At 37.8% G+C, this 21,776-nt stretch overlaps 1 protein-coding gene across 1 annotated transcript in view; it reads left to right on the plus strand.

Moving 5' to 3' along the window:
* Positions 1-21,776, plus strand: part of ADGRG7 (adhesion G protein-coupled receptor G7) — a 68,934-nt gene that overhangs the window by 10,802 nt on the left and 36,356 nt on the right. Inside the window, exons 2-6 of the mRNA XM_021692554.1 lie at positions 10,258-10,371; positions 11,938-12,042; positions 14,704-14,816; positions 17,131-17,280; positions 17,756-17,862. Of these exons, the coding sequence (XP_021548229.1) occupies positions 10,258-10,371; positions 11,938-12,042; positions 14,704-14,816; positions 17,131-17,280; positions 17,756-17,862 (589 nt within the window). The remainder of the gene's footprint in view (positions 1-10,257; positions 10,372-11,937; positions 12,043-14,703; positions 14,817-17,130; positions 17,281-17,755; positions 17,863-21,776) is intronic.

Genomic DNA, 21,776 nt, shown 5'->3' on the forward strand with positions numbered 1-21,776 from the left:
TATAGATTCTGTACATATTTTGATATATTTATATTCATGTATTTCTTTTTTTTTTTGGTGCTAATGTAAATGGTATTGTGTTTTAAAATCCAAATCCAATTTACTTTTGCATATTAACCTTTTATCTCAAAATCTTGCTATAATTGTTTATTAGTTCCAGAAGTTTTTTTGGTGAATCTTTGGGATTTCTGACATAGATAATCATTATCTTCGATATGTGTGTACCTAACAATATAGTGTCAAAATAAGTGAGGCAAAAACTGAGAGAGCTTCAAGAAAAATAAATAAATCTGCTATGATAGTTGGAGACTTAAACATCCCTTATTAGTAATTGACAGATCCAGCAAACAGAAAATCAGTAAAGATGGGCACCTGGGTGGCTCAGTTGGTTAAGCGACTGCCTTCGGCTCAGGTCATGATCCTGGAGTCCCGGGATCGAGTCCCACATCAGGCTCCCTGCTCAGCAGGGAGTCTGCTTCTCCCTCTGACCCTCCTCCCTCTCATGCTCTCTGTCTCTCATTCTCTCTCTCGCAAATAAATAAAATCTTAAAAAAAAAAAAAAAAAGAAAATCAGTAAAGATAAAGTTGAACTGAAAACACCATCAACTAACTAGATCTATTTGACAATAATTTATAGTATACTTCATCCAATGCTATTAGAATACACATTCTTCTCAAGCACCCATGGAGTATTCACTGAGATAAACTACACTCTGGGCCATAAACTACACCTAAACAAATTTAAAAGAATAGAAATCATTCAAAGTATGTTTTTAAACCAAGATGGAATTAAACTAGAAATCAATAACAGAAAGATAGCTGGAAAATCCCCCAAATATTTGGAGATTAAAATGGCAAGTGGGTTAAAGAAGTCTCAAGAGAGTTTTTTAAATATTTTAAACTAAATTATTATCTATGTAAGAAATCATCGAAGATTGTTAGTTCTTAGAGAATGGGTCCATTTATCATTATGAAACGTCCTTTATCTCTAATGACTTTTGTTGCTCTGAAATCTGCTTTGTGTGAAGTTAATACAGCTTCTTTAACTTTCCCTTAATTAGTGTTGTCATGGTATATCTTTCTCCATCACTTTACTTTTAATTTGATTTGAGGTGAGTTTCATATAGACAACATATAGTTGGGTCTTGTTTTTTATCCACTCTTAATAGTATCTGTCTTATAATTGGTGTAGTTACAGAATTGCCATTTAAAGTGATTATTGATATATTGGAATAATATCTACCATAGTTGTGTTTTTATTATTCTTTTCTTTGTTTTTTCCATTGCTATTGTACTTTTCTGCCTTATCGGGTTTTAATTGAGCATTTTATATGATTCTGCTTTCTCTCTTCTCTTAGCATATCATTTATACTTAAAAAAACATTTTGGTGGTTAACCTAGAGTTTGCAATATACATTTACAACTAATCTAAGTCTGGGGTGCCTGGATGGCTTAGTCGGTTAGGCTTCCAACTCTTGATTTCAGTTCAGGTCATGATTTCAGGGTCGTGAGGTTGAGCCCTGCACTGGCCCGCACTCAGCATGGAGTCTGCTTGAGATTCTCTCTCTTCCTCTGTCCCTCCCCTCACTTCCGTGCTCTCTCTCTTTCAGTAAATAAATAAACAAATTTTTTAAAAGACCCAGCTAATCTAAGTCCACTTTTTAGTAACAATGTACGGCTTAATGAATAGTGCCAGAACATCATTACATAGTATTCCCAATTCCTCCTTCTCTTCCCTTACATTTTTTGGTCATTTATTTCATTTTTCCATAAGCTATAATCACCTCATACATCATTGCTATTATTATTTTGAATAAACTTATCTGTTAGGTCAATTAAGAATGAAAAAGATTTTATTTTACTTTCATTTATTCCTTCTCTAATGCTCTTCTTTTCTTATGTAGATTCAAGTTTCTAGCCTATATCATTTCCTTCTCTTTGAAGAATTTTAAAATTTCTTACAAACTCTCTCAATTTTTGTTTGTCTCTGTGTCTTTATTTCTCAATTACTTTTAAAGGAGAATTCTTTGGATACAGAATTCTTTATTGGTGGTTTTTTCTTTCAACACTAAATATTTCACTATACTCTTTTATTGCTTGCATGGCTTCTGAGGAGAATTCCAATGTAATTCTTATACTTGTTTTTCTACAGATAAGCTTTCTCCCCCATCACCCTTTTGAAATTTTCTTTTTGTCTTTGATTTTCTGAAGTTTGAATAGAATGTGCCTAAGTGTAGTTTTTATTTGGTTTGGTTTGGTTTTGACATTTATACTGGTTGGTGTTCTCTGAGATTCCTAGATCTGTGATTTGGTGTCTGCCATTTATTTTGGAATATTTTCAGACATTAAAACTTCAAATATTTCAGGGCACCTGGGTGTATGTGGCTGCTTTTGGCTCAGGTCATGATCTCAGGGTCCTGAGATTGAGCCCCACATCGGGCTCCCTGCTCAGTAAGGAGTCTGCTTCTCCATCTCCCTGGGCTGCTCCCCCCTGCTTGTGGTCTCTCGCTCACGTTCACACACTCTCTCTCTCAAATAACTAAATAAAATCTTAAAAGAAAAAAAAAAACAAACCAACCAAACAAACAAACAAAACTTCAAATATTTCTTCTATTCTTTCTTCCCTTTCCTGTCCTTCTGGTATTCCCATTAGATGTATGTTACAATTTTTGTCCCATAGTTCTTAGATATTCTGTTATAATTTTCATTCTTGTTTTCTCCTTGTTTTTATTTTTAAAATTTTATTTATTTAAATTCAATTAGTTAACATATAATGTATTATTAGTTTCAGATGTAGAGTTCGGTGATTCATCAGTCTTATATAATACCCAGTGCTCATTACATCACACGCCCTCCTTAATGTCCATCACCCAGTTACCCCTTTCCCCCACCCTTTCTCCCCTCCAGCAACCCTCAGTTTGTTTCCTGTGATTAAGAATCTCTTATGGTTTGTCTCCCTCTCTGATTTTGTCTTTGTTTTTAGTTTAGAAAGTTTCTACTGACATTTTTTCAAGCTCAGCGATTCTTTTCTTGGATCTGTCCAGTCTAATGATGAACCTGTCAAAGACAATCTTCACTTCTGTTACAGTGTGTTTTGTTTCTAGCATTTCTTTTGATTCTTTCTTAGAGTTTCCATCTCTTTTCTTACATTACTCACTTGTTCTTGCATGTTATCTACTTTTTTCATTAAAGCTCTTAGCATATTAGCCATCATTATTTCAAATTCCTGGTCTGATAATTCCAAAATATCTGTCATATTTAAGTTTGTTCTGATGCTTGGTTTGTCTATTCAGGCTGTGTTTTTGCCTTTTAGCATGCTTTGTACTTTTTTGGTTGAAAGTCAGACATTATGTATTAGGTAAAAGGAATTGAGGTACAGGACTTCAGTGTGAGGTTTTATGTTTATCTGGCTAAAAGTTAGGCTGTATTCACTGTTTGCTGTAGCTGCAGGTGTTCTTTGCCAATCTCCCGACCTTGGGCAAACACTGTTCTGATTTTATCACCATAGATTAGTTTGCTATTCTTGAACCTTATATTAAAATTATTATATAGTATTTACTCTCGTATGTCTGAATACTTTTGTTAATGTAATGTTTTCCATATTCATTTATTGTTGTATCTATTGCTTTTTATTGCTAAATAATCAATAATCCATTATATGAATACACATAATTTGTTTATTCAGTTGATGGACTATTTTTTTAAAGATTTATTTATTTTTAGAGAGAGAGTGTGTGAAGGGGGTAGTGTCAAAGGGAGAGGGAGAGAGAGGGAGGGAGAGAAGCAGACTCCCCACTGAGTGCAGAGCCCAATGTTGGGCTCAATCCCACGACCCTGAGATCATAACCTGAGCCAAAATCAAGAGTTGGACACTTAACCGACTAAGCCACTGAGGTGCCCCCACCCCCTTTTTCTGCTAACATGAATAAAACTGCCAGGATTGGGTTCCCTGGAAGACAAATTCCGAATTGAAGATTTATCTGCATGAAAGTTTCAACAAGTGCTCTTGGGTTCAGTACTTGTGGAGTGGTGGGGGTGGTTAAGGAGTCAGAACTGGGTAGAAGGAGAAATTGAACTACAAGACAGCTGAAGTTGGGATAGCCCTCCAGAGTTGATGTCTGTATTAGTTATCTATTGCTGCAGAACAAATTACCCCAAAGCTTACTGAGTTAAATGATAATTGTTTATTATCTTTCATGGTTTTTCTGGGCCCAGAATTTGGAAGCACCATGCCTGGGTGGTTCTGGATTAGGATCTCTCATAAAGTTGCCCTCAGACTGTAGCTGGAGCTAGGGTCATCTTGAAGTTTTCTTCAGTCATGTGTGGTGTCCGGGCAAAGGAGTCTCAAAAACTTGGAACAGCTGAAACTCCTTAGTCTTCTCTCTCCCCTTGATGTCTCTAGCATAGAGGCTTCAGAGTAGCCGGATTTCTTACATGTTACCTGTAGGTTTAGGTCTCCCAAGGCATATATCCTGAGTGAGAGGTAGGTAGAAGACAAATCATCTTTTGTGCTCTAGCCTGGAAGTCACATAATTTCTGCCACTCTATTAGTCAAGGCAGATACAAAAGTCCACTCAAGTCAAGGAGAGGGAACATAAACTCCATCTTGCCGTGGAGAAGTGTCATCATATTATAAGAAGAGTAAGAGAGATGGGATGTCTAGTGTAGCTGTCTTTAGAAAATATACTCTTTTTTTTTTTTTTTAAGATTTTATTTATTTGACAGAGAAAGACACAGCGAGAGAGGGAACACAAACGGGGAGTGGGAGAGGGAGAAGCAGACTCCCTGCTGAGCAGGGAGCCCGATGCGGGACTCGATCCCGAGACTCCAGGATCATGACCTGAGCCGAAGGCAGTCGCTTAACCAACTGAGCCACCCAGGCGCCCTAGAAAATATACTCTTTGAGGTCTTGAGTCTGAGGGATGAAACTTTATTCCCTGGCTTTGACCGGTCATGGCACATGTCACCAGTACCTTGGATGAACTGATTCTCTTTAGTTGAGAGCAATTCTAGAAAAGGACTCAGCTAAGTGTTCTCAGTTTCCAACACTCACAAAAGCTAGAGGAATGAGTGCTTCAAACCTGAAGGGAAGGATCCAAGTGACATACAATAGCAATGTTTCTGACACCTGCATTCTTGTATGAATCCCTTTGTGGACATGTATTTCCATTTATTTTGCATATTTATCTAGAAGTAGAATTTCTGTGTCATAGGTAGGTTTATCTTTAGCTTTCTTTTCCAATTGAATTGCCTTGGCATTTTTTTGTTTGTTTTTTTGAAGCTTTTATTTATTTATTTATTTGACAGAGAGAGAAAGAGAGAGAGAGGGAGAGAGCACAAGCAGGGGGAGTGGCAGGCAGAAGGAAAAGCAGGCTTCCTGCTGAGCAGGGAGCTGATGCAGGGCTGGATCCCAGGACCTTTGGGAGCATGACCTGAGCTGAAGGCAGACGCTTAACCTTCTGAGCCAGCCAGGTGCCCCGGCCTTGGCGTTTTTAAAAATCAACTGACTAGATATGTTCTATCTATAGTTAAGCCTTGAACCACATGAGGGTGGGAGGTGCCAACCCATTGAACTGTTAAAAATCTGTGAATAACTTTTGACTCCTCCCAAACTTAACTGCTAATAGCATCCTGCAAGCCAGAACCCTTACTAATAACAAATGCAAAGGTTAACACATATTTTATGTGTTATATGCATTATATACTGTATTCTTGCCATAAAGTAATCTAGAGAAAAGAAAATCTTAAGAAAATCATTAGGAAAAGATTAGTTTGTTCTTTATAGTTAAGTCTGTTTCTTGGTTTGCGTTTCTCTCTTTTTTTCCCCACTTTTCTCATTTGTTTTGTTTCTTTTTTTTTTTTTTAAAGATTTTATTTATTTATTTGACAGAGAGAGACACAGTGAGAGCAGGATCACAAGCAGGGGGAGTGGGAGAGGGAGAAACAGGCTTCCCGTGGAGCAGGGAGCCTGATGCGGGGCTCGATCCCAGAACCCTGGGATCATGACCTGAGCCGAAGGCAGATGCTTAACGACTGAGCCACCCAGGCGCCCCTGTTTCTTTCCTTTTTTTTTTTTTTAAGATTTTATTTATTTATTTGAGAGAGAGCAAGAGAGCACAAGCAGGGGGAGTGGCAGAGGGAGCGGCACAAGGAGAAGGAGAAGCAGACTCCCTGCTGAGCAGGGAGCCTGATGTGGGGCTTGATCCCAGGACCCTGGGATCATAACCTGAGCCGAAGGCAGATGCTTAACCGATTGGGCCACCCAGGTGCCATCTTGTTTCTTAAATTCCATATATGAGTAAAGTCTTAAGCGGAGATTAAGGAGGGCACTTGTTGTGATGAGCACCGGGTGTTGTATGGAAGTGCTAAATCAATATATTTTACACCTGAAAACTAATATCATACTTTATGTTACATAACTGGACTTTAAATAAAAACTTAAAAAAACACAAAAACAACAACAATGAAAAACTATAATATGTATAAACCAAAAAAAAGAAAAAGAAGAAAATCATTAGGAAAAGGAAATATATTTGCTGTGTGTACTGTATTTATTGACAAAAATCCGTGTGTAAATGAATGTGCACAACAACCTGTGTTATTCGAGGGTCCACTGTATTTCTAAACTCTTTTTTCTACTTCACTGATCTATTTGTGTGTCATTATGCAGAGGTCATACTGTCTTGACTGCTCTGGCTATATAGTAAGTCATAACATTAGTGATATGAATTAGCCAAGTCTCTTCTTTTAAAACTCTGTTTGGGCTTTTCTAGGTCTTTTATTTTTCCATAAAAACTTTAAGCCAGTTTGTCAATTTCTACAAAAAAAATGTCTTTTGTTTTAGGATTTTGGCTGTATCAATTTGGGGAAAATAGATACCTTAACAACTTTGAGCCTTCCATACATACGTGGTATATATCTCCACTTATTTAGGTCTTTTAAATTTTCTCTTAATAACGGGCACTTGGACATATTTTCTTAAATTTATTTGCAAAAATTTTATGATTTTTTTGCTAATTTAATGGAAATGATTTTCAAATTATTTGCTGCTAATATGTGGAAATGAATTTCATTTTGCGTATCTATTTTGTATCATTCAGTCTTGCTAAATTCACTTTTTTTGAGACATTAAGATTTTCAAAGTCTTTGGTGATGTCATCTGCAACAAAAAATGAACACTGTATTTCTTCCTTTCTTAACTTTATGCTTTTGTTTTGTTTTGCCTTTAGCACTAGCTAGCCTCTTCTGTACAATGTTGAATAAAAGTGGTTACAGAAATTAAACATTTTTTCTATCAATCTTAGGGGGAAAGCATTCAATATTACACTATTAAGTATGATGTTATTGGTAGGTTCTTCATAGAAGATTTTTATTAGCTTGAGGAAGTTTCCTTTTATTTCTTATTTGCTGAGAGTTAAAAAAAAATGTCAGATGCTTTTTGGCCCCTGCACTTGTTGAAATAATCATATGGTCTTCCGCCATTTTTCTGTCATATGGTGAATTAAATTAATTGATTTTCTATTGTTAAACCAACTTTGCACTCCTGGTGTAAATCTCACTTGGTCATGATATATTATCAGTTCTATATATTGCTGGATTTGGTACGCTACTTTTAAAGAATTTTTACATCTGTGTAATTGAGGTTTATTGGTCTGTGCTTTTCTGTTTTTGTAATGTTTTTGTCAGATTCTGGCATCAGGGTTATCCTGGCCTTGTGTAATATATAAGAAGCTTCTCTCTTTCTCTATTTTCTGAAAGAATTTATATGAGGCTGGCATTATTTCTTCCCTAATTCACCAGTAAAAGTGTCTGGGCTAGTAGCTGGTTGCTGTCAAGATTTTTTCCTTATCTTTGAGATTTAGCAGTTTGACCATGATATTATGTCTAAGTGTGATTTTCCTTGTATTTATTTTGCTTGGGTTTTATTGAACTTCTTGGATCTATAGGTTAAAGTTTGTAACCAGATTTGAGAAATTTTGACCATAATTTCTTCTGATATATTATATGTCCTATTCCTTCTCTCTTTCTGGGACTCCAGTTGCATACGTATTAGACTGCTCTATATTTTCTCACATACCCCTCAAACTCTATTTTTTTTTTCTATATTATTTTTCTCCCCAGATTCGAGGGGAATTTACACATAGACTTCGAGCCACCTTTCTATATGGCATCTCTTTTTGGATATCTCCCTTCAATTTCCAGCTGTTGTGGGAGCCCCAAACAAGTTACTTCATACCTTAATCCATTAAGACTGTGGCTTTCTGCTGGAGTTCCAGTCTCTCCTGCCATACAGACTAGGTAGTGCCCTTAGGGAAATACTGTGTAAACTTGGAATAGCCTTCAGCTTCCATCTGCTTTTCATTGCTGCCCAAGGTCCCCAAGTAGTTTCCTTTCTTCGTTTTCTTCTTCGTCTTCTTTTTAACGTTTGTCCAGAATTTAAAAGTGTTATCTGTGGGAGGGTTAAGTTATATAATCTACTCTATCATTATTGGAGCAGGAGCTCTGCCTTCTGTATTCTTTTTTGTTTTGTTTTTAGGTAAGTAATCAGGTACTTTATTTCTCCAGGAAGTTCAAGTGTTTGCAAATTACATCAGGTGGTGGCAGGTTAAAAGAAACAAAACGAAACAAAACAAAACAAACAAAAACAAACAAAAAGAATAAAAAAATAAAGAAAACAGCTTTTCTCAGCCTTTAATGTAAAAGGCCCTCTCATAATCTTTGCATAAATTTAGAATTACCATATCTAAGCTCAGCTGAGGAGGATCTTGTGAATATCCAGAGCCACATAGCTGATGGCTCTGTATTCAGAGTCCCACATTTTACTGCCCGGAGATTTTGCAGATGTTGGCCCTGACAGTGATTCACAAAGAATAATTGCTTCTGGGATCCCTTAGTGTTTGAGTTCCAAAATGGCCCTCTTCCTCTAATGCTCACAGCTCATGGAGATACAATAGGAGAAGCTGGCATTGTAGTAAGTCAGGAAGAGTAAGTCTTTAGCTAGTTCAGCCATGTATCAGCTGAACCTTTCCTTTATTTATTTATTTTTTTCACTTTTTTTTAAATTATGTTATTAAAGAGTACACGTACTGCATGGAGCACTGGGTGTTATACGTAAACAATGAATCATGGAACACTACATCAAAAACTAATGACGTAATGTGTGGTGATTAACATAACATAATAAAAAAAAGTAAAAAAAAATGCCTTCTGTATTCTTAAGCTTAGTTAATTTGTTCACCATCCACCCTGTCTTCAATGTGGAGACCCCATGTGCCCAGCTCAAAGTAACTAGTCACAAGATCCTTACAATCCTATTTCAGGCATGCTTCCTGAATCTGTTGACACCTATCTTCCTTAGAGCTACTGCTCTAGATTTGATCCCCATTTAACTGGCCTTCCTTGTCTCCTAGCCTCAGTCACTTCCCATATCACTTGAGGTATCTTTTTAAAACACATACCTTAACGCGTAACTCTCTTGTTTTAATATCTCTCTAGACTCTTGCAGGATTAAATCTCCTTAGCTTGGTCTATAAACCCACTCACAATCCAGTTTGTGTCCTGCTGTTCTACATAGAACCATATTCCTGATTTGTTAAACTTTGCTATGTTCCTCGGACACCTCAGAACTTTCCATGTTTTTGTGGTTTTGCACTTTGTATCCTGCCTTTTTGGGGCCATCCTTTTTTATCTGGCTTTTCTAGATTTAGTCTTAAAATCTGATTCAAATACCACCTCTTCTGGAAAGTCCTCCCTGAAGAAATTACCTCTGTCCTCAACATCTCTCTTCTATGTTCTTATAGCGCTTACAAATCTGCATGTTGACTTAGTTGGCCAGCCTATCTATCTATCTATCATCTATCTATCTATCTATCATCTATCTATCTATCTATCATCTATCTATCTATCATCTATCTATCTATCTATCATCTATCTATCTATCTATCATCTACCTATCTATCCATCCATCCATCTATCTCATCTATATAAGTCCTATTTTCCCCACTAGAGTCTAATCTCCTTGATCAAGGTATTATGTCTTTCAAATGTAGTTTTTTGGTCTTTATAACCTCTTGTAAGCATTGTGTATCCTGTGTAGATTCTCGATGTATATTTTTGTTGATGATGATATTACAAAACATATTTCTCCAGAGGTACTCAGAGTAAGTGTTTTACACATAGAAATTAAAGGCCACAGACCCAAAAGGAGAAATTGATCAGCCAGTTTGTGTACTATTCTATTTTTATTGTTTTTTTTAGAACTATCAACCTCCTCACCAAGCATCCCTCTAGAGTTCTGCAGGAATGGTGGAACCTGGGAATATGGCGGATGCATTTGTCCAGACTTATGGAAAGGATGGAGATGTACAATCAGTAAGTTATTTGGGATGGTACTAGGGTATGAGGTTTAAGTGACTTGTGTTAATAAGGACAGCAACAAAGCTTCTTGAAGTTTCTGTTAATGATTTAGTAACAGTAGGTATAGTGGGTATAGTGATGGTGGCTTTAAGGTGTGTTTGTTAGCTTAATAGCAGAATATTCTTTTGGGGCTATTTACCTATATGTTCAATATACCTAGTATGTTTCCCAACTCTCAAGTTTCTCTGTAAACTGACAGATGCTTTTCCTTCTGGTTGCAGTGTCTACTTCAGGGCAGTGGGCGGTATGATTTCCTCAGGTCCTTTCAGTTGGTGATACACTATAGTACCCCATTTCAAATATCACAATTCTAACATATTCAACTTTTCTGAAATCAAGGTACATCTTCCTATCCAAGTATATATTCAGATGAAGTTTCTGTCTTTTCATCCTTTCTCTGGATGAGATGTTATTAAATTAGTGGTTTGACTTCAGGCTGTGCTCTCTCAGAATCAATGTTAGAAGCTACTTCTTTTTTTAATTGCAGTATAGTTGACACACAATGTTCCATTAGTTTCAGGTGCCCAGCATAGTGATTCAGCAACTCTACCCATTATGCTGTGCTCACCACAAGTGTAGCTACCATCTGTCACCATACAACATTATTACAGTACCATTGACTCCATTCCCTGTGCTGTACCTTTCATTCCCATGACATATTCATTCCATAACTAGAAGCCTGAACCTCCCACTCCCCTTCACCCAGTTCATGAATTCCCCCACCCTCTTACCTCTGGCAACCACCAGTCCGTTCTCTGTATTTATGAAACTGTTTCTGTTTTTTGTTTATTCATTTTGTGTTTTAGATTCCACATGTAAGTGAAATAATACGGTATTTTTCTTTTTCTGTCTGACTTATTTCACTTAGCATAATACCCTCTAAGTCTATCCATGTTGTCGCAAATGGCATTCTCTTTTATGGCTGAGTAATAATCATATATATACATATATATGTATATAGGCACTTAGGTTGCTTTCATGTCTTGGATATTATAAATAATGTTTCAAAGCTGCATCTTCATCTGTAGTATGCTTCCCAATACTCTGTACAATTTATACTGCCTGCTTAGGATCCAGAGCCTTGGGAATGCACTCCTATAATTTCCTACACTCCTACAAGCTAGTATATCTCACATGCTCCATGACTTTGGCCTTTTTGTTTTGACCAACATCCTCATGATGTCCTTTGGTACTATGGGTTCTTTATCTTTAATTTTCAAGATTTCAACTAATCTGATTTCACTCTCCTTTCTGATGTGTTAGTGACCACATTCTACCTCTACCAGGTTATATACTGTGCACATTTTAACTAGAACCTATTATCTAACATATTAGTTTTTCTAATGGTATTAGCCAGATAAAAAAAGTATGAAGTTCCAGGTGGGTCAGTGAGTCCTAAAGTCTTCTATTAGCCTTCAAATTATACTGAATAGGTTTTGAACTTTGATTTTTATCTGGTTTGAAATTTTAAAAAGAAAATTATAATTTATGATGAAAAAAATTATTTTCTTTTCATTATAGCTAATTTCTGTGAAAAGAGTACCTATGAGAGTTTAACTTTTGATAGAATTCCAGTGGGAAAATATGGATCTTCCCAGCAAAGATGTGATAAGGACACTTTGAATGGTATGTGTTTTTCCAAATATCTCCTGTTTAAGCATATGAATCACTATGCTGGGTCATACCTATCTTCCCTCCAACTAGTATTAAATCCCTGGAAGAGGGACCAAAGAAGGTTTTGTGGAAGGGTTTGGCTCCCTTTCATGATGCTCATGTTCAAAGTTTAGGATGCAACCTCACATAATTCTAATTCCCCTAAAAACTGTAATATGGATCAGTTATAAATTCCTTTTAGTCCTTCTTCTATTGGTTTATTTTCCCAGTTTCAGTTATGTCCTGGAATTTGAACATATTAATATCTGCTCATTGAGTTATATAATTGGTCTGAATTTTAAACATTAGCTATAGATTTGTACCATATCTACTTTCAGACATCATCTTTCTAGGTAGAGATGCTCAGTTAAGTCTGTCCACAGTTGATAGTTCTTCATCTCCTTGGTCATTTTAGTTATCCATCTTGGAACATTCTCCAGCTTCATCATACCTTCCTTGAAGCATGACAACCTTGCTTACATAGAGACATTCCAAGAATAAAGGAGCAAATAACATTTTTTAACTTCTAATATGCTCCCTGCTGATATCCAGGATTTTGATGACTTATTTCACTGCTGTATTAGGTAATACCTTCCAAGAGTAGCCCTTAAAAATGCATAGATTCCTTTCATGACAGCTTAGAGCCCATTATGCTGTATGATTTTCCCTTAGTGTTTTATCTGAACTTTGTTTGCATTGGCTTTTTTTTTTTTTAAGATTTTTTATTTTATTTGACAGAGAGACAGCGAGAGAGGAAACACAAGCAGGGGGAGTGGGAGAGGGAGAAGTAGGCTTCCCGCCAAGGAGGAAGCTTGATGGGGGCCTCGATCCCAGGACCCTGGGATCATGACCTGAGCCGAAGGCAGACGCTTAACCAACTGCGCCACCCAGGCGCCCCTGCATCGACTTTCCTTTGACCAGTCCTCATATTTCTCACATCTTCCTGCAGGATATCATCATTTCCTGCAGAACTGGATATCTCAGTAATACTGCCAAGTCTAGATCATTTATGAAAATGTTTGATAGAACTTCTGTCAGTAATAACCCTGGGGAGAATTTCACATTTTATTTAGGTATTTATTTTTGTGTATGTCAAGGGCTCTTTGAAATATTGTAGTACTTACAGATACTAGTCTTTCCTGTGTGTTTCTTTATCTTATTTATTCTAAGAGATTATGTAGACCAGTATTCCATTTGCAGAATTCAAATTGCTTCTGCCCATATATATCATGCCTACTCAAATATTCATGATCCTATTCTTTACATAGGTCCTTCTAGCCTCTTGATTAAAAGCTCAGAAGGTAAAAGGCATGGGGGCTTCATGTTATTGGTACTTACTTCTTATACTCTATGGTGTGTCTATGGATACCTATCGTCTTAATTTTTCATTTTTTGTATATCTTAACTATTTCTTATAATTTATAAAAGAGATACAGCTACAAAAAATAACTGTGTGCTACCAAATCAGGAACAGTAAAAAAAAAAAAAAAAAAGTCAGTAATATGTTCATCAAGGGACATCACACTTGTTTGATATATATTATGTTTTTGGCTCTTAAGCATTAGTCACAGGAGGACACTGAGGTAGGATAGCTCGGTGATAATTACAGGAAATAAACCCAATGATTCAAAAAGTGTTTATTGAGAGCCAACCAAACATCAAATAAGTGCTACAACACAATAGAACTCTTTGCCTTTCAGGTGTTACTCAGATTTGGATAGAGAACGAAAGTTCAATATATAATTTAGTATCTAGTAGGAATTTTTTTTTGAAGATTTTATTTATTTATTTGACAGAGAGAGAGAGACAGCGAGAGAGGGAACACAAGCAGGGGGAGAGGGAGAAGCAGGCTTCCCACTGAGCAGGGAGCTGGATGTGGGGCTTGATCCCAGGACCCTGGGATCATGACCTGAGCCAAAGACAGACGCTTAACGACTGAGCCACCCAGGGGCCCGCTCTAGTAGGAATTTTTCATATTATTTCTGATCTCTCAACCCTCATCACATCCAATTCAAAGCCCAATGTCCCTAGTTGTTGGAAGGCACATCTCCCTTGTAGACTTTGAATGTAGGAAACAGTTGACTGGTCTTTTGAATTTCAGATTTAAAAATCAAGACAAGTGACATCTGCCTAAAAGTTTCCTATAATGACTGCCTGATTCACTTTTTCATTGCTGTATATTAAACCATCCCAAATTTTGTGGCTTCAATGAATAATGATTTAAATTTTTCATAGTTCTATGGGTTGATGGACTGCTTGAATGTCCAAGACACCCTCACTCACATGACGCTTTGGTGCTGGCTGGACGGACTCAGTTCTCTTTCACATAGCCTTTCATCCTCCAGTAGATCAGAGCTGCTTCCTAGTACAATAGTCTCCGGACAGTGTTCCAAGAGGGCAAATCTGAAACTTCAAGTCTTCTTGAGGCCCAAGGTCTGGAACTCTCACAGAACATTCTGTTGGCCAACGCAAGTTTAAGTCTAACCCAGATTTAGAAAATGGAGGCATAGACTCTACCCCTCAGTGGGAGGAGCAGGACAATCCCACTGAGAAGGGGACGTGTACGCGAGCAGGCAGTTAGTTGCTAGTGGCCATCTTTGTAAACACTGTCTTTTTTTCTTCTTTTTTTTAAAGCGGGCAATCCAATAGCAACCCGGCTATGCAATATTACCATATATGGAGAGATAGAATTACAAAATGTGACAATAGGAAATTGCAATGAAACTCTGGAAACGCTGGAAAAGCAGGTATGCCATGTGGTCTGTGTGCCGGGCAAATGAAAAATGTTCCGACTGTGTGTGAAGTCTCTGTTCTTTAGATACCTAACGGTGAACTCTCAAATTAGGAATAACAAAAACTGGTAACTGAAACCCCTCTTTTTTTTTTTTTTTTGAAGTTTATATCTGTTTGTGAAAAAGGACCGTTGGACCTGTTGGTTCAGCAAATTATAGCAAATGATAGTCTATAACACATTTTAAATGGCCTCATCTTTTTAGAGCAGTGAAAATATATCAGAAAATAGATCACTGACATTTGAGACCAAAAGGAAGGTATCTTGATGGTTAACTGAATCAGAATAAAGAGTAACAACAACAACAAACATCAAAGACCTTTGGAGGTGGGAACCCTAGGACCTAATGCTGGTCTCGGGGCTGTGTCCATGAGCCAGTGAAGTGGGAAATATATATGGCTAGATATTTTTTCATGCAGATTAAATTATTTTATTTTATTATTATTTTTTAAAGATTTTATTTATTTATTTGACACAGAGAGAGAGAGAGAGCGAGAGCAGGAACACAAGCAGGGGGAGTGGGAGAGGGAGAAGCAGGCTTCCCGCCCAGCAGGGAGCCCGATGTGGAGCTCAATCCACATCGGGACCCTGGGACCATGACCTGAGCTGAAGGCAGACGCTTAATGACTGAGCCACCCAGGCGCTCCAAGATTAAATTATTTTAACCTAGTGTATACCTGTATGCAAATGCATAGAATTGCTAATATCTGGAGCCAAGAAAGGGAAGGAAAAGGAAACTTTAAGTGGTCCTTCTAAGTGCAGGACATGTTAAATATGTTATCTCATTTAGTTTTTATAGAACCTCAGTTGTTCTCATAGATAACTAGAGTGATTATACTAATTATTGAGCTACTTACTGTGTGCCAAATACTGTGCTAACATTTTACATGTTATTTTATCATATTTAATTCTTATAACAACTATATAGAGATAGATATTTATGTACCTATTTTATAGATGAGGAAGCTATCTCTGAGAGGTGTAGTGAACCACAGCCAAAAAGTGATGGAGTTACTTTTTATTTTAAAGCCCACACTGTATCACTCTGGCTCCCTAATTGTAGATGGGCAGGGATAGGGGTAGAGATGGGGTTGGGAGTGGAGAGTGGAGATGGCTGCCAACTCCATAGTTTGTGCCAACTACACAGACTGGGGGAAAGACCTTATGTTCTGGAGTCTGACTACCCAGTTTTTGGCTGTGAGCTCTGACACTTGTAAGCTGCGTGGACTCCTCTACCTCTCCAAACCTTTAAACAGGGATAAGGATGCTCCACTGACAGTGTTGTTTTTTGTACTAAATGTGATAACCCCTATAAAACATCCAGCAAAGTGCCTAGAACAGAGCAGAGACCTAGCTATTGAATGAGAGCTTTCGTTGTTTCTGTCTATTGATTGAATATTGTTTTCAACTCTCCCCTAAGTGTGAATGGCCTGTGACCTTGGTTTGATTTTTGAAATAATGCTGCCATCTAGTGAAAAACGAAGCCACATATACACACCATAACACCTGGCTCTACTAAAGACAATACGGATTAACATGTTTTAGCCTCACAACACCAGAGCCAGGGGGCCATTTGGTACCTGGAGATAGGGCCTAGGTCAGTGTTTCTCAATCTGTGCTGAAAAGCCTGTTTTAAAAATTTCCAATCCCTTGCAGACTGATAATTTTGTAAAATGTAATAACAATGAATTCCTAGGAAAATGGGATGAAAAAGATATATATAAAATACAAATCCTTTTTTTCTCTTTAAAAAAGGTTTTCAATTATTTATTTATTTATTATTGATGTGTAGTTGATACCCGGTGTTACATTAGTTTCAGGTGTACAACATAATGATTAGAACAAGTCCATATGTTATGCTATGTTCGCGCAAGTGTAGCTCCCATCCAAATATGGATCACTGAAAAAAATAACTAGATTCAACAGGATACAATTGTTGTGTAAGTTTCTGACCAGTTACAGTTTCTACGCTTATCTCCCTGTGAGCCCTTTAACAGTTACAGGGTTCATGGATCCCACGTTGAGTAGCATTGGTCTATCTAAGGCAGACTTAGTTAATGAATCCCAGCAGATAGTAAAGGCTGGAAAAGCCACCAGCCTGCATGTACTTTGTCCTTTACACAAGGAGAGAAGCAAACATGAAGAACTGAGTAGATGCAGGAGATCGAGGGTCAGCTAAATTCCAGTTTATTGACCTGCAATTGCTTGCAAAGTGTTTAGACATAGTTGTATAAAGTTAGAGTTGTTGTTTTTTGTGTTTTTTTAAACAGATAGTCAATATCTCAACACAGTCTCTGAATATTTCGGCTGAAGCTCAGATTTTAACATCTGATGTCAATAGAATAACTCCAGAGGGCGTCATTTCTGCCACTAGAGTGGTGGGGCAAATCTTCAACTCAACCAGAAATGCTGTACCTGAGGTAAAACTCACACGGTTTTTAAAAAAGGGGAGGGGAAGAAAAAACAGACACAGAAAGAAAGAAAAAACTAGAAACCTCTTTACTTAGTTCAATAGTAAGTATGATAGTTATACTAAGTATTATGGGCTGTAATGTTTCCACAATCAGAGCCCTGCAGTCTTACTTTGTTTCTGCTTCTGTATCCAGGCATCTGCTATTGTGTTCTTGGGGGTGGGGTAGAGGTTCTGTGAAAGACCTTGCCTGGAGGCCAGATTCAGAAGCTAAGCTTCCTGATGGACTAAATTTAAATTTTCCCCATGCCCTATCTTTAGTCTCTGCCATCTAAAACTAAACCTTCAAGTTTGAAAACTACTCACCTCTAGATTACCATACTCACAGTGCCACTTGATACCGTAATAATGCATGATAATGATGGCGATGAGGATGTCTGATGCATGTCTGCTACGATGATCATTTGCTGCCTTCTTCCTGGCAGGCAAAAGTAATTGCTGTAACAACAGTGAGTCAACTTCTAGATGCCGGGGAAGACGTTTTTCAGAAAGCTGCTGCTACTGCTTCTGATAATGATGACACCTTGGCGACGTAAGCCCAATTTCAATCGGGAAAGAAAATATTACAAAGTGCTATCTAGTTTCCTAGGTTAAAGCATGAAGAGAGGTGTCTTTACTTCTCTCCTGGCTGCACTAACTGGCTGAGTCCTCTGGAATGCCGACTGAAGTCTTCGCTTTCCACCCGATCTTCATTTACTGGACAGAGTGTTGGATGTTAATTCCTGCTTCCTGGGGTGGCCATGGTCTGGGAGATAGAGAGCAACTGGGATGATTTAGACTAGAACTTATTTTCCTAGCCTTCGGTTGGCATGGCCAAGGGTCAGCCTGCATGCACAAAAGGAGCTCTTCCAACTCTTCTCAATGTACAGAGCTGAAAATAATAGCATAACTTTGCAGGACATGGTGCCCGCTCTCTACACACAACTCAGCTATCCCTAAGATCCTGGTGTATCTTGGTTAAGCTTTCTTTAGCTTTCCCAAGGCTACATTGAAAAAAAAAATCCAACTCTACCTGCTTTCTCTCTTTTTGATTCCTATGTTTCGACATACTTTTGGTTGTATATTTATAATAAGACTTATATACTTTATTACAGAGGTCTCTTAACTAGGATTCATTGTGTTTTTACCTTATATATAGTTTTCTTGATTTTTAAAAAATTTAGGTAAATTTATATGCTCATTATAGAAAAATAAGAAAATACACAGATGAGCAAAATTTAAAAAATTGTCCCACCTTTATTAACCTGTTGGTATATATTCTTCCAGATTTTTCTCTCTGTGTGTGTGTTTGTATCATATTACATACTCTACTGATTTATAGCTTATTTTTGTCACTTAGTAATAACTTATGAACATCTTTTCAATATAAATATCTATACATATACAACATAAATTTTAGATACTGCATAATATGAGTGAACTTTTATTTAAGTAATTCCTGTTGAAAGACATTTGGATTGCTTCAGGTCTTTTAATATTTTGAGCAATCAACATTCTTATACATAATCTCTGTTTGCATGGCCCATTATTTTTTTAGGAGAAATTCCTAGAAGTAGTTCTCAGTTTTCTAATTTTTACTGTGTTGAGCCCTCAAAGTAGAAAAAGTACAAAAGCATGAAATGGATAAGACATTCAAAAGATTGTAATTCTGAGAGATGGTGGTAGAGGTTGTCGTTTCAGCAGTTTAATTGGTGTATTTTATGACTTCAGATTTCAATAGGAGTCTGGGCCCTTCTCACTGGGAGTGTGGAGACTCCCATTTTTTTTTTTTTTTTAAGGTTTTATTTATTTATTTGACAGAGAGAGACACAGCGAGAGAGGGAACACAAGCAGGGGGAGTGGAAGATGGAGAAGCAGGCTTCCTGCAGAGCATGAAGCCCGATGCGGGTTTTGATCCCAGGACCCTGGGATCATGATCTGAGCTGAAGGCAGCTGCTTAATGACTGAGCCACCCAGGCGCTCCTAGACTCCCATTTTTCTTGAAGTTGGAGAAGGAAGTGGCCATGGGATTCAGAGTCTCTGTTCAGTGAACATGGAGCTTGAGAGCCAGAGTGGGCTCCCTTCAGAGCTGGAGGCTCTGTGCTTGCAGTCTTGCTAGAGGGAAAGGAGAAGTGTGGATGTTTTTGGTGAGAAAGCGGAGGAGAGAGCAACTATGAGATTTGGCTGAGAAAGTCACACATCATGATATAGATAAAAATACGGTCCTGACAATAAGCAATTATGAATTGTACTGGCTTAAGACATGGAGAAAAACTCGATTCTGTGTGATTTATGTGCAATATCCAAATGGCATCGAAGGAGGTGATTAGAGGATGAATAAAAATTTTAAATGTGGGATACACTGAAATATGAAATGTTACAACCACACTCACAGTAATTCCTCCCACTGTGGATTTCTAGTCTGCTTACTTTTCTAATCCTGGTCTGTCAGTTGACTCTCCCAGGTAGTCCTATGCATAAGCCCTCGTGGACTCAGAGCCTCATTCACTTAGATAAGGCTGTCGCCTCAGGCTCCAGCCCCCCAGATCAGGTCACCAAGCCCTTAGTACTCCTCAGGAACTGCCAGCAGAGGTGATGCTAAAGCTCCTCTCTCCCTAGAGAAGAAAATTAATTTTCTTCTCTGGGGAACTCTTCCTTTCCAAACTCTGTTCCCTGAACCTGGGCCTACCTGCAGGGTCTCCTGACAGACACTGGGCCTTTGTGGCCCATCTTACTTTGGCTTCTCCCTTCTTTCATTCACAATTTCCTGTTTGCATCCCTAAGCTACTGGACTCCCCTTCTCCACTCATGGGGAGAAGTGGACAGTGTGAGAGTAAAACAGGAGAGTGACAGGAAGGAAAAAACCTGCCCAGCTCCAGCTGGCTCAAGTTGTCATAGTGAAGTTCTCTAGCATCCATTCATCCATTCTCTTGGTCTAAGTTGGGAGGAGCCATGGGCAAGGTCTCTGCTGTTAAGAGCATCCTACTGCAATCAGTGAATCTAAGACCTCCTTTCTCCATTTTGACCATTTGTCACAAAGACTGAGCTATCACCCTGAAATTCAGGGCTCGTAATTGTCCTTGTTTACCTATCCTTGGGAATGCAAAACTGCTTCCCTAATACTGACCACCTTGCACATTCACATTTCACATTTCTATTTGTATTTTTGTTCCAGCCAGCCTTCTTTGGTTAAAAGATGCCTGCTTAAATTATCTTGACCAGAGATCTATTGTAAAGAGGCTTATGGAATCTCATGGGAACCTAAAAACAGTATCATAATATGGCAGGGCTTTATGGCTTCTGGAGTAGGAAGATGGCAGGGCATCCAAGGCAGCTCTGAAGGTCCCCGTAGAGGAGTCTATGGGCCTTCCTTCTGGGATAATATAATGGTTGTGGCCACAGCCTTTGGAGTCAGACAGTCCTGGGTTCAAATCTTAGCATTGTTATTTAGTCGGTTCATGATATTGGACAAATTGATTTCTCTTGGAAGAGCGTCAGATTCTTCAGTATAATATGGGAATAACTTTGAGACTCACTTCAGTAGGATTCTTGTGAGGTTCAACTGAGTTAATATATGTAAATCACTAGCACGATACTTGACTTTTATATATTTGGTCTTGAAAAAAAGTTAGCAGTTGGTCTTTATAATTAACATGACTCAATAAACATGTATGTTTCATCTTCTAGTTTCTGCTCTCTCATAAATTAACCCTGTTAATGACATTGGGGAAACATAATTAAAAACAAAATCTTTTCTCAATCCAGAAATGCTCTCCACAAACATAGTAGAGAAAGAAAACACTTTTTATGGCATAAACATTAAACCAGAATGTGATGTGTATCACAGGCAAACACTAAGAGATTGCAGACAGAGAGGAATCTCACTTCTTTATATAGCTGAGCAGATATAACCCATTACATACGTGTTTTCAGGTAATCAATAACTAGTCCTCAATTAAGAGAACTTGACAACACCGACACACATAGTTCATCCTACATTAACCCAGTAATTGAGGTGACCATCTGTGTTAGCTAACGGACTTTATCCAGAGGAAGAACAAACTTCTCATATCTTTATGACAAGAGGTAGCTTTGCAACTTGGAGCAAGGTACCCACCCACTAAAATTAGGCTCCTACCCTCACAGGAACTGGGAAATAGGGAATCCCTTGATGTTTACATTTCAAAGAGATGGCTTCTATGTCCTTGAGAAAGACATTCCTAGGTCATAAAGTGGACAAAATGCCAATGTAGTTCTCAAAAGAATTTATATATATATATATATATATATATATATATACACACACACACACATATATATATAATTTATTTTTTTTTACAAATTTATTTATTTATTTGACAGAGAGAGAGACAGTGAGAGAGGGAACACAAGCAGGGGGAGTGGGAGAGGGAGAAGCAGGCTCCCCGCTGAGCAGGGAGCCCGATGAGGGACCGGATCCCTGGACCC

The sequence above is a fragment of the Neomonachus schauinslandi genome, chromosome 1 (assembly GCF_002201575.2).
Source record: "Neomonachus schauinslandi chromosome 1, ASM220157v2, whole genome shotgun sequence".
NCBI lineage: Eukaryota > Metazoa > Chordata > Mammalia > Carnivora > Phocidae > Neomonachus > Neomonachus schauinslandi.